Source organism: Parasteatoda tepidariorum, chromosome 5 (genome assembly GCF_982258835.1).
Source record: "Parasteatoda tepidariorum strain Cologne lab strain chromosome 5, Ptep-v5.0, whole genome shotgun sequence".
In the NCBI taxonomy this organism is placed as follows: Eukaryota; Metazoa; Arthropoda; class Arachnida; order Araneae; family Theridiidae; genus Parasteatoda; species Parasteatoda tepidariorum.
This window is the reverse complement of record NC_141759.1, coordinates 19,588,717-19,602,547: the sequence shown is the minus strand read 5'-3', so window position 1 is coordinate 19,602,547 and position 13,831 is coordinate 19,588,717. Positions and strand designations below refer to the sequence as shown.

General features: G+C 30.9%; 1 protein-coding gene across 3 annotated transcripts in view; it reads right to left on the bottom strand.

Moving 5' to 3' along the window:
• LOC107445874 (phospholipid-transporting ATPase ID) overlaps positions 1–13,831 on the bottom strand; it is a 149,874-nt gene that overhangs the window by 22,142 nt on the left and 113,901 nt on the right. For all 3 annotated transcript variants that reach the window (XM_087163486.1, XM_087163485.1, XM_087163488.1), the window contains exon 17: positions 4,296–4,474. In XM_087163486.1, the coding sequence (XP_087019612.1) occupies positions 4,296–4,474 (179 nt within the window). The remainder of the gene's footprint in view (positions 1–4,295; positions 4,475–13,831) is intronic.

Here is a 13,831-nt window from a genome sequence, read left to right as displayed (position 1 = left end):
ACAAGCAACACACTGCGGGAGTCATTATATCCGATTACCCCCGGATGGAACAATCTCATTGCAAAGAAAAAAGCTCAGGGTTCTCATTGATTTAAAGCTCTAGTAAGCTAAAATGTTAAATCACTTTATATTTATTTTTTGGTGTAACTGCATTTTATTTTGAAGGCATGTTTAAATACAATTAAATTAAAATTAACAAATCGAAATAATCTAAAAAAATAAACAATCAACGTCCCCTTCCCACTCACACACACACCACCACCAGCGGGCCGCGGTAAAATTATCAAACGTTGACGGGTCCGCGGTGATAAAAAGGTTGGGGAACACTGCTCTAGAGTGCATCTTCTTGATTACTCATATATTCTCTATCGCACATCTATGCCTGCTTTACAAAAGTAATGATTAATTGAAAATTACAACAAGAATTATAATCGCGTAAAGGAGTTAAATTTTTAATATCCATTAATAAAATTCATAACTATTAATAACTGTAAAATATCTACCACTACAAAAATATAATTCTAATTCAATAGTGTATAAAACTTGTTACTTGTTACCTCAGCGGCAACGAATCTCATTTAGATGTTCACGATTAACATTACTAAAAACAAATTATATCGATTATTTATAAAAAAATATCATCGATTACTTTATATCAAATTTAATAATTATAAGTATTAATCGAATTGATCAATAAAAAATATGATTAATTTTATATCGAAATGAACACAGCTATTTGTCACTGTCACTTTTTAATCATGTAGCAGAAGTAGCATTGACAGAAGAGTAGCTGTTCCTGTCAGGCGTGAAAGTGAGACGGAAAAGAGGAAAGGCTGGTAGTAAAACCATTTCAGTTATAGCTAGTTTTGGGGAGGAGTTTACTTATTCTTTTTTTAAATTTTTCAACAATATCTATTTTATCTTGGAAAAGAAGCAGTTTTATATATATGCCAGAATTATAAAAGAAATCTTGATAGTTACAGATATTTCATTTTTTTCGAAAGAAAATGCTGGAATGAAATGTTTTACGTACCAGGCTACCAGGTTTTTCTCTTTTCCGTCTTGCTAAATAAGGGCTTTCACCTATAGTTCCTGTCTTTCCCTCTCTTAGCTCATTTCAAATCAAATTAAACATACCTTCCACGCATATATTGCGCAGAAAGTTTTATTAATGGTTGAAAGAAAGTTTTGTGGGATAAATAAACATTTTGTTTTTAAATATATATAAAAACTAATATATTTAATTACTGGTAGTTTAAAATATTGAACTGTATTTTCTGATATTTTAATGAAATTAGAAAACTCTCCTACTTTTAAGACAATTAGGTTTTAGTTTAGACAATTAGGTCCATTAGGTTTTATCGATGGGAATACAAGGAAAATACAATAGCCTGCAGTGATGGAATGAAACTCACTATTTTTAACAGAATTCTATTGAAGTTATGATATTTCATTCTTCCTTGTAAGTGCATAAATAAGGGAAAATTTTCAAGCCATTCTGGATTTTTAAAAATCTTTAACATTTGGTACATTATGATATTTCTGAAAATTCAATTTTATTCACGTTTTTCATGGTTTCATTGAGGGTGTTATTACCATATCCAAGATGTTCGCAATGTAGAGGAAAGAATCGAAGAGAAAGTAGGCGTTACTCTCTAAAGTAAAGTTCACCATTTTTTGGACGATTAACTTTTAAGAAAAAGATATTCAACTTAACTCTCTATTAAAGCATAGTGACGCTACCATAGATTTCACTTTCCTCCTCTTGTGGTTCAATCCTTCCATGTTTTGTAAATGGCATTTAATTCATGTGTAACTGTCCTCCGCGAAGTTAGAAGAAAATATTAATACCAAGAAGAATTATTTGTTTATAGTTTGTGAAGGCACCGAATTCGAGTATATATTTTAAGGCCACTTATATGGTACTAAAGTTATTTGATAAAGTATAAAATTATTATATTATAAAGTCCCCTGAAAAAACATTTAACGTTGCAATAACAGAGAAGAAAAGATTCTTCGTTAGTTAGTTACTTCTTTTAAGATAATAAGAGGTGCTTGACATAGATATTGAAATTAATTTATATATATTATTATTTTTTTTTTAAAAAAAAAGAAGATATTTGTAATATGTATAATTAGGGAATTATAAAATAATAGTATTTCTTGAACTGCGTCCTTTTCTTTCAACATTTTTTATCTTTGGCTTTACTAATAGGGACTTGAAGTATAATTTTATAATTATGCAATTCTCAGAAAGAAAAAAAGACTGATCCACTGATTATTAACTCCGTTTTCGAGGAAAGAAAATTTCATGCTCTACTCTTTTGAATTATTATTGCTCCTCTGTAACTACTTGGCAAATATCTATAAAAATCCTTACGCAATATAATTTAAATAGGTAAACAATATACTTTCTTTTTAATTCTCTTAGAATAAACAATATAAATCTACACTGACTAAAATTAAAATCGTTTGTGTAAAATTATGTACCTTCAATAGCATTTTGAAGTAAATTAAGGTAACCCTTAAGAACCGACCAACCTACATTAATTACCATTTTACGTTGAAACAGAGAGGGATTGATCACGAGTGGTTTCACTGTGTATAAATATATAACACATTGAATAACTTTTGATTTAATTGATCGGATTTAGTACGGATTGAGTACGTTGGTACTTTTCTTCAATATGAATTGTTCGAACTCCTAACGTTATATATGCTGTTTCATTGCTGTAGTAGGCGTATCGATTTTTAAGTTGCGAAGTCAAATACGGTCTCTGAACAAACAAAACATTTCTTTTGCACGGATTTGGATTCTGGACCCTCAAAACATGGAGAATGGTCAAAATTTCAGCGGTTGATATTCCGGAGAGCGGTTGAAATTATAAACCTCTTAGTGTGAGGTTTAATTTTTGCGTATTTAACAATATCTCCGGAATATTTTAAGCAAATCGATATAACTTTGCTCACATTTATGAAATTCCTTTGTCCAATGATAATTCTTTGCAAAAACCTAATTTTAATTAGGTTTTTTTTCATTATTTTATTTCATAATGGTCAAATAAATTTTTTAGTTGTGAGGTGTAAAAAATTTTACATCATTTTAAATGATGTACTTATAGGAGGCAAAATGCAAATTTTTGATGAAATCATTCAAATAGATTAAATTTTAAATTAACAACTATTTTAATGTTTGATTATTTACAAACTATTTCACCTAATTTGAAAAGATTTGACAAAATTCTAATGAGCTTTATTAATGATCTCAAGAATTTTTGTCTAAAGATTTCGAATAAATTATCTTTAACGTTATATTTATTAACTGAATAGAAATGGGCTGTTTCTTGGGCTGGTTTAAAAAATTTATTTTTTATAATAAGGAAACTAAATAAAAATAACTATTCAACAAATTTTTCTAAAACTGATGAATTAAACGACTTAAAATACTTCATCAGTACACCCATAAACTAACCAAAATATAATTATACAATCTTCTGTAAAATATACTATGCAGATCTCTCAAATGAGGAATTTATTTTTAATGAAACTGATAATATAATTTAATTAAAATACACAATCACAATAATTTAAATAAAAATATTATCTTAAAAAAATTAGCTTTCGATAAAAAATTTAAAAATTAAAATTAATAATGAAAAATTTTTATTCTTAAATATCACCAAAGTTAAATCCTATTAAATTTAGGACAATCACTCGTGAGTCTAAATTTTACGTAACTAAACATGCCACTATTTTATTTAAGTACTTAAATAAAATTATTAACAATATTATTAAAGAGGTTTTTTCTTCGATTATCACTATTAATCAACCTATTTTAGAATGTATTTGCTATGGAAACAAGAATGACGCATTTCAGGGAGGGTAGCTTCTCTTCATTCAGGGCTAACACAATATACAGAAGAAAAATATTCCCATTCTCACACCATCCCGACCCAAATAATGTCCGAAGCAATGACCCCACATCCCTACTCGAAATAGTTATAACTCGTCATCATAGTCACCGCCTCGGCTCCAGACAATTGTATAGGGGAGTTCTTACTTTAGACAAACTATATTCATTCCCGTAAAGGCATCACCCATTTTGTTCTTTAAAAAAAAAAAAAAAAAAAACTAAATAAATCGATCCAAACTTTAATTGTTTTTATCAGAGTATTAATTGAAAGTTTTAAACTTACGGGTAGTTACAAATTAATACTTCAATAAAGAAAATCAATAAAATTCAATTTAGTTTCTACTGTAGATCTATAAAGAATGTTGAACTCTTGTATTCTTACCTTGTTTATCTCCTGTCAGTACCCAGAGTTTGATGTCAGCCATGGCGAGATTTGCAATAGCATCTGGTACACCATCTTGAAGTTTGTCTTCAATAGCAGTTGCTCCCAGTAGAATGAGATTCGTTTCGATCTCTTCATAGACAGCATTCACTTTTTCTTCACGGTCTTCCATCGATGTTCTAAAGAGATAAGAAAACGTAAATAAAATGTGTTTTTCAGATCAAAACTTCGCTGATTTATAACTTGGCGTGTACAAAACTTCGTTGGAACTTAACTTCGCCAAATTATATCTAAGCAGGCAGAAATGTAGATAGAATTTTTTTTACTGGGAGGAGGAGGGGAGGGGAATAATTCTTCAGCGATTTCCCCGTACGGATTCAACAGTCTAATGAAAAAATTACTTTTCAATGATAAATTATTTAATTTTATTTTAATTATTTATTTAGTATCATGCAAATTCATATTTTTGTAACAAAAATTCTCTTCACACTTTCTCGGGCTTAGGAGCGTGATAAGTAGTACTTGATGCTTTCTTTTTATTAAACGAAACAAATTCGAAGGCAAATTAGTAAGAAATACAAATAATGGCATTTCAAAATTTAATTAATGAGATTTCAAAGTTTAATTACATTACATTTTTATAATTATTTATGTAACTATGAAACAAAAATAGCACAAGTATCAAATATGCTATTCTCAAGCTACTTTTTCTGCTAGAAATAATGAGCAATACCTAATTTATTAATTAAGTAATTAAATATTTAATTTATTATTTTTATTAAAGTGTAATTATGTATGAATTTAACGCTTTAAAATATTAACTTTTCTAAATTGACATTGCCATAACTTTTTATTCTCTTTTTTTTCTTCTTGAAAATTGAAAAAATAAAAAAATATATATACATCTATATATTTAATTTAATATTTTTGCTTTCATTAAAATTAAATAAAACAAACTATGAATTTGAACTTATTAAAATAAAGTAATATATAAAATATATTTTTTAATAAAATTGAAGCATACATTAATTATTTATTGAAGCATACATTTATAATTTAATGCTAATTAAGAATTTTAGATTTTAAACTTCCATCCTTAGTGGTATATAGATCATGGAAGTTCCAGTGGTTTGCCTCTCCATGTAACGCAAATACTGGTTAGTTCCATCAAAAAGTCTTCCACTAAGGCAAATTTCTTCCAATACTTGATCCAGGAATTTCCTTGTCTTTTTAATTGGATTCAAAATTTGCAAAGTTGTGCATTTATAGTGGTAAACCCAAAAAAATTTGGCCAGCTGTTCAACGACGATAATGAAATAAAATAGTTTGATACGAACATAAAATAGTTTAGAACACATTAAAATGAAACAAGCAAAAAAAAAATTACACTACATTTAAATTAAGTTGTACAAAAATGATATTTCGTATGAAATAGGTTTCACGTGTGATAATTATAAGAACACTAAAAAAATGTCTCAAAATTTACATATGCATTTTTGCATGAAAAGAATCAGAATAAAAACTTCTAGATTAAGACATGCTAAAGTTATTTGCTCCTGTTGAAGCAAGACAAACTTAATTTTAAAAAAATTGTGGGAGCCTCAAACGCCCCTGTTTTGTCTTAGAACTCAAGAAAGTGTTTGTTGATAATTTTATAGGGATTACCCAACGCCTCCTATAACTGAAAGCCTCCACACGGTTTTTTATAGGTAGTCCGATCAGACCACTGTGAAGGATATCCACTTTCCGAACGAGTCACTTAATACAAAATCTAGTTAAAATATGAAAGTGATAGCAAATATATGACTAAAAATTTTATTTTATTTATGAATATTATTGGTTTGCCTTATTCACTTGTCAACCACTACAGATTCAATTCTCAAATATATAAGATAAATTTCTCTCAATTGCTTTTACAGAGATGCCAACTTGCTCTGGACAGCAAATAAATATTTTAAAGTGGTAGTTTATCAATTGTGATTCTTGGTTTAATAAATTCAATTTAGTAGATTTTTATCCACCACTATTTCTAAATAATTCGTAGGCTTATATAATTCACCACTTTACAGTACCAATATCATGCTATGCCTTTTAGAAAGCAAGTAAAAATAGTCAATTATTTGCAAAATTTGCTTTGTAGTTATTTACCGTTGTTTTAATTGTTCTGGCGTGTCCGGAGCAGTTGGCATCTCTGCTTTTATAAAAGGTTTTGGGTTCATGCGCACAACTGGTTCACTTTTTAAATAGTCTGCGGGGACTACTTATAAAAGAACGTGTGGAGGCTTCTTGATGTAGGAGGTGATGGATTACCATGGTATAAACGACTTTTTATTAGGAAGATTTTTTTTTGAAAATTAGTTTAAGATCGTGCATGCTATTGTTAGTCAAACTGGTAAAATAATTTATTTCTCTAGATATTTTCATCTTAGAAACTCGCACTTGACTTGATTTCAAAAGCAAAAAAAAAAAAAAAAAAAAAAAAACGTGAGAGACATTAGATGCTACCAGTTATAAAACCTAACAGTTCTATAGATATATTTAAAAATACGGCAGAAAATTCGGATTCTAGCTATTATTCCTTTCCATCTTATGAAGGAGTGACATGCCCGCTTCGCGGGTAGTTACTCTGCTACACTACATATCAAGTCAAGTCAAAGAGAAATCGCATCCAATTTCAACAGTTATATAATGTACGGGGTTTAGACATGGATATGGAAATACTTCTATGTTAATCTGAGTAAACAGTTATTTTAACAGCAAATGTTTTGGAAGATGTTATATGGCCAAGTTATTGACTCATTTTGAAAGATACGCTTGAAGTTTCTGGAAAGGATGTTCTTTACCCATGCCAAATTTGGATTGATCAAAGTGAGGAGATGAAAATAATAATTTCTTTTGAGCTATTATACCAGAAGATTTAATTTTGGTTTACTTATACTATAAAAAAGTTTTTAAAAAATATATTGGTTTAAGTAAAAGAAAAAAAGCTATTAAATTTCTACGCTTCCAGCTTTTACTTCGCCCGTTGTTTGATGGGCATTCTGCAGAGGTAAAAAAAAAAAAAAAAAAAACACCATTTCCAAATTCTTCACGCATAAGCTTTCAAATTGGGCCAACAGAATACATTCCAGAACAATTACTGAGATGCCAACTTGCTCCGGACAGCGAAAAAATATTTTCGAGTGGTAGTTTATTAATTGTGATTCTTGATTTAATAAATTTTAATTCATTAGATTTCTATCCACCACTATTTCTAAATAATTCGTAGGCTTATATAATTCACCAATTCTAAATATTTATGTCCGTTCGACCACGCCCATGGAAGCGGAAAAGTCAAATCTGCCTGAAAAGACGACGGACCCTACAGAAACTGTTTCTTCCAGCGAGCCTCAACTAGAAATTACCCAAATCGAGTCATCTACTGTGATAAGTATAGAAAAGGAGCCTGTTCCTAAAGTTTCCTCTCCCGAAAGACCGAGGAAGAGAAAAAAGAATAGCCGAAATGCCAGCGGAAACCAGGAGACCATTTCTACCCATCTTGAGTCAACACCTGAGATCACTTCATCCAAACCAGAATTGACGGAGCCTTCTACGCCGACCAAGAAGAATTACCTCCCGAGAAAACTTAAATTTCTCGTGCGAGGCCTTACAGTAGACATCCGAATGGAAGATCTTCGGAAAGATATAGAGGACAATGGTCGACGACCCATCAAGATAGAGCAACTAAGAAAGAGGCATGACAACGGATACAAGCTCCTCCCCTTTTTTCTAGTGATATTCCATGACTTCCCAGAACATCGGCACTTTATTTTCACAAAGAATCTTCTGTCCTTACCAGTCCAAATCGAAATGGTATTAAACCGGAATTCCCAGTGGTATTAAACTGGAATTAAAATTTCAATTTTAAGCAACGAAATACGTTGTAATTGAAAAAACTTGGGCTAAATTAGGTGCTAGCTAGATCATGTAATTTGGCAAGGTACCTGCCCGCGCAAGCGGGCACTAGACCTCTGATCTGTGTTATGCCCTAGGGCGACTGAGACTAATGGCATTGGAATTTAGGTAATATTAAAGACTGAAGATGTAAAAGATGGTGACTGGGCTGGGTAGTCGGCATGGTGGAGTAAAATTAGGTGCAAGTAACGCATAATACTAAATATGCGTAAGTTTTTTAAAAATAGTGGTGATCAAAATCATTTAAAAATTAAGTTTATAAAGGAAAAAAAATAGCATATATTTACTACCACTTTAAATGTAAAAATAAAATTTTACGCCAAATGCGTAAAAGTTGGCAGGTATGTGAATGGGATAAGGGCCATTTAGGCCTCAGATGCCCAGTTCTAAAACAACGAATGAACGAATATTTATGTCATGCTCTACTTTTTAAAAAGCAAGCAAAAATAGTCAAATATTTGCAAAATTTACTTTGTAGTTATTTGCCGCCTTTTTAATTATTTTGGCATGTCCGGAGCAGTTGGCATCTTTGCAAAATCAAGATTGTTTACATAGTTAGAAGGGATTTCATTATTCTTTTCAGCCTCTGTAGGTTATCGTTGTATTTAGTTAAAAGGCAAAACTAATTTATAATTATCGCTTCTCATTGTGACAGGCTCGTTATGTTTCACAAGTTCTTATTGTGGCACGCACTCTGTACTCCTAAGTTTTTTCCAAGCACAGTTGAATAAAGTAATCACCCATCAGTATTATTATATGTCATTTCCAAGTAATCATTCATTTTGGTCATCACCTCCTACATCAAGAAGCCTCCACACTGTTTCTTATAGGTAGTCCGCGCAGACTGTTTAAAAAGTGAAGCAGTTGTGCGCATGAACCCAAAACCTTTTCTAAAAGTAATTGAGAGAAATTTATCTTCTATATTTGAGAATTGAATCTGTAGTAATTGACAAGAGAATAAGGCAAAACAATAATATTCATAAATAAAATAAATTTTTAGTCATATATTTGCTACCACTTTCTTATTTTGACTATATTCTGTATTAAATGACTCGTTCGGTAAGTGGAAATCCTTTACAGTGGTCTGATCGGACTACCTATAAAAAACCGTGTGGAGGCTTTCAGTTATAGGAGGCGTTGTTTTGGTACGATTAACAAAATGATCTTACACAAGTCACGCTCGTTATATTACGCAAGTTCTTCTTATTCTATCTAGCGTTCTGTATTCCTAATTTTTTTTTCAAGTACAGTTGAGCAAAGGAATCACCCATTACTATTATTAGATGTCATTTCATGAGATGCCAAGTAATCATTCATTTTGTTGCGATTAACATCTTAAACAAAGTGTTCTTACACATGGCACGCACGTTATATTACGTAAGTTCTTCTTATTCTATCTAGAGTCCTGTATTACTAAGTTTTTTTTTTTCAAGTTACAGTTGAATATAGTAATCGTCCATTAGTTTCATTAGATATCATTTCCAAGTAATCATTTTATTTTATTTTATAATCGTCGCTGAACAGCTGACCTAAATTTTGGGTTTACGACTACTATTGTTCAACTCCGTAGTCTTGTAAGTTTGAACTAATCCGGGAAACAAGGAAACTTCTGGATCAGTACCCCCAGAGGTTTGATTTGCTTTGGGAACATGGCGGACTTTGTGACTCGACAGATTTAGCGTGCATCAGTCACCATTTACAAAGAGGGGAGTCTTCGGCCAGCGGGGATCGAAACCACGACCTCTTGGACATGGGCCCAGTGCCCTACCAACGAAGTAATCATTCATTTTATCGTGATTAACATATTAACAAAATGTTATTAAAATAGACACGCACGTTATATTACACAAGTTCTGCTTATTAGGGCACGCGCTCTGTATTCAAGCATAGTTAAATATAGTAACCCTCTATTAGCATTGTTAGATGTCATTTCCACGTAATCATTTATTTTGTTGCGATTAACATATTAACATAACGTTCTTACACAAGGCTATAATTAATATGTAGTATTATCTGAACAAATAATCTTTCTTTTCTTAAATAAAAATATCTACTAAAATTCCGGCAAGATGGTTGAAAGGCGACCATGGAATTTGATGAACGAAACCTCCTAGTATATTAAAATGCTACTAAATAACTTAAGACATTAATTTAAAGTGGTTTTAAATAATCATTACTATTAAAAAAAAGTTAAATTTCGAATAAATCAAACTGAAGCAGCCGCTAGCTACAATTTTGATAAAAAAGAAAATGACGAAAATAATTCTTAAAATATTTGTTTCATTTGAAAATTGTTTTGCTCTTAAATTTTGTTAAATAAAAAAATCTTTAACACCTTCGTAAGAAAGCCATTAATAAAAAATGATAATCATAAACTTATTTTGTGGAATTTTGTAAGCTATCGAAAATTTGTGATTTTTTAAGGATTTTAAATTCAAAAATAGCTGTTGAGGTTTTTAAAAAAGTAATAATCTAGCAAACAATTTCTAAGTTTCCGAAAATGATGGGAGGTTGAAAGTTCTCTCCACACTGCCTATGATGGAAACAGTTTTACTTTCGTTACCAGTAACGAAAGTAATTGCATTATATCTATGTCTTTAAAGTTAGCCTGAAGCGAAGTTTCGGAGCATGCGCAACACAGTAAATTTTACCCTCTCTACCTTCAAAAGTAGTGTAATATGATTGAGGGTATCTTGGGATTGAAGAGAAGGGAATTTAACCCTTTGACTACGAATTTTTAAAAATTATTTTTCTGTCCCGTTTATTATTCAAAAGGGGTCACAAATAAGGCAAATTTAGTATTTTTCAGACAAGCGGTTATCAATTTAGAGGCTGGGATATATATGTACTTAATGGTGGGATACATATGTCCCACCTGTAGTGATTGACTTACTACAAACAAATCTATCATTCCGGAAAAATTTATTATATGGACTTTTTTTTACATGGTGAAGCAATCTTTGCATAACCCGACATTACGCATTGGACAACTCATATTTGTTCTTTTTTCTATGTTCATTTGAGAAAATATAAATAAAATATGAATGAACATAACAATCCCAATAAAGAATACGAGTGGGATATATCTGTCCCAATGAAGAATACTAGTTGGATATATCTGTCCCAGCGCAAAATCACAATGCTATTTCATGCAAGAAACTCTTTAGAGTCATCTAAGGGATATTTGACACATGAAGCGTGTATACTTGGTTCGAGTCTATGACTGGGACATATTACAATGAGTTTCTAAGTGCTTTTCACCCCATTATAAAATTTTAAACATTTAATGGGACAAATGAATCCCGTTAGTTGCCAAAGGCTAAAATTTTATGTTATCAATTCTTGCTCAATCAGACTTGTTAGAGGGTATCAAGCTTTGACTGCTGATTGAGCTTTACGTTGTTATGAATTTATGCTTATCTTTACTTTACTAATGGGATTCCATCTATAATTGATATCCTAATTATTCAAAAATTACTGGTAGTTACTAATATATATTAAGATAAGAATTTATAATCAAATTAATGGATAAGAAACTCTTTCATTTAAGCTGGAAAATAATTAATTTTACTAGCTTTTTAAATTTAATGTATAATAATCATGTTTTGTTCAACGCCTAGTATTTTTTCAAATTATTAAAGAAATTTAGTTTTCTCCAATCATATTTGAAATAAACTCGTACGTGGGAACGCCGACTTTTATTCAACCGGGCGTTTCTTAAAAACTATTAAACAAGATAGACAGTTTACAATGTTCATTATTCGACTCACGTATGAAATATGAATATTTTTAAGATAAATATTTTAATATTTCAATTTATTATGAAAATACTACTCGTTTAATAACAATCCAAAGAAGTAATTAAATTTAAAAATCATTATTGAAATTTTTATTAATCTGAGTAGGGAACTCCTCTAGTTTGTTTCTGGGCAATACTATATAAATAAAACAAATGTACATGAATATGAAGAATGACAGAAGAGCCAGTGGTTCCACGAAAAGTACATTTCAAAAAAGAAGGCGTTACGTTCTAAAAGGAGGGCGTTACCTTCAAAAAAGAAGGCGTTTTTTCCCGACAAAATAAGCATATTCTACCACGGTTAGAGTTAACTATTATACATAAACTGAAGTACCCTCATGACTTTTGAACGGTTGGGCGGATTTTCTTTCTGTAGATTGCTATGACAATATCTCAAAAAATGTGTTAAGATATTTATAACAGTTAACTATAACCGTGGCGAACTATGCTTATTTTGACTTCCAAAAAACAATCCCTTTTTCTGAATAAACATGTATATATATATATATTTCAGTCATCACTTTTCACAGTTTCTGGCTCGCGACCAATCCCTATATTATATACATTAATTTACTAATATTATTTTCTCATAGCACTTTCAATGTCATTGCCGAAGAGAATGTCAATGTTAAAAAGAAATAGGTCTTTAATAGGTATTTATTGAGGACAATATTTTTAATTATTCATTGTTGTCAGCTTTTAAAGAAACCTTTCTCTTTAAAAGCTGCCAAAAAAAAGGCTTCGGGATGGGCGAGTCATAAATGTATTCATAAGGAATCAGTAACAGGATGTTAAAAAATAAAAAGCGGTAGCTTCAGTTTGGGGATAGCTAATTTGACAGACTTATTTTTGCTCTTACTTTAAACCTAACACATCCAAACCACGTATGTTAAAAGTATAACTATAAAATTTTTTATTCAAACTAAGTAGTGGTCATAAAATAAAGCAAACTATCATTACCCCGCCCACAAATAAAATGCTATAACAAGTTTGGCTACCAAGTTTTATCTTTTTTACCCTGATTATCGCCACCCTGAGAATGCCTATAAGACTCGCCCGTCTCGAAAACGTTAACGGATAATGAGCTTAAAAGAACTAATGACAGGGATGCCACAGGCGACTAAAAGGGTAAAATGTGGTGACTAATAAAATTACTATTAAAACTAATTCCTCTTCCTCTTCTTCAGCACGACAGCCCCTTACAGGCCTTGGCTGCCTCAACCACACGTAGGCTCCAACGCCTCCTATCCAGGGCGACTTTTTTCCAGTTGTTAATTTTATTACTTTCAGATCTTTAGTAGTGTCATCCAGCCATCTAGTTGGAATCAGCGGTGAAAACGAGACGGAATAGGGGAAAGGCTGGTAGTAAAACTATTTCGGTTATAACTAGTTTTCGGGAGGAGTTAACTTATTCTTTTTAAAACTATTCAACAATATCCACATTATCCGTGGAAAATATGCAGTTTTTTACATATACTAAAATTATAAAAGAAATCATGATAGTTACAGATATTTTATTTTTCTCTAAAAAAATGCTAAAATGAAATGTCTTTCGCACCAGTTTTTGCACTTTTCCGTCTTGCTATATAAGGGCTTTCAGCCATGGTTAGAGATCTTCCTCTGGCCCGAGATCCAGAAGGATTTTTAAACGTGGCGATTCGTACTGCATTGTTTTTTGGACATTAAAACTAATTATTTAAGATAGTTAAAGACTATTAAAAATAATTAATAAAGATAATAAGCTATAAAAACAGATTGAAATTAATAGCTTTTTCTAGCATAT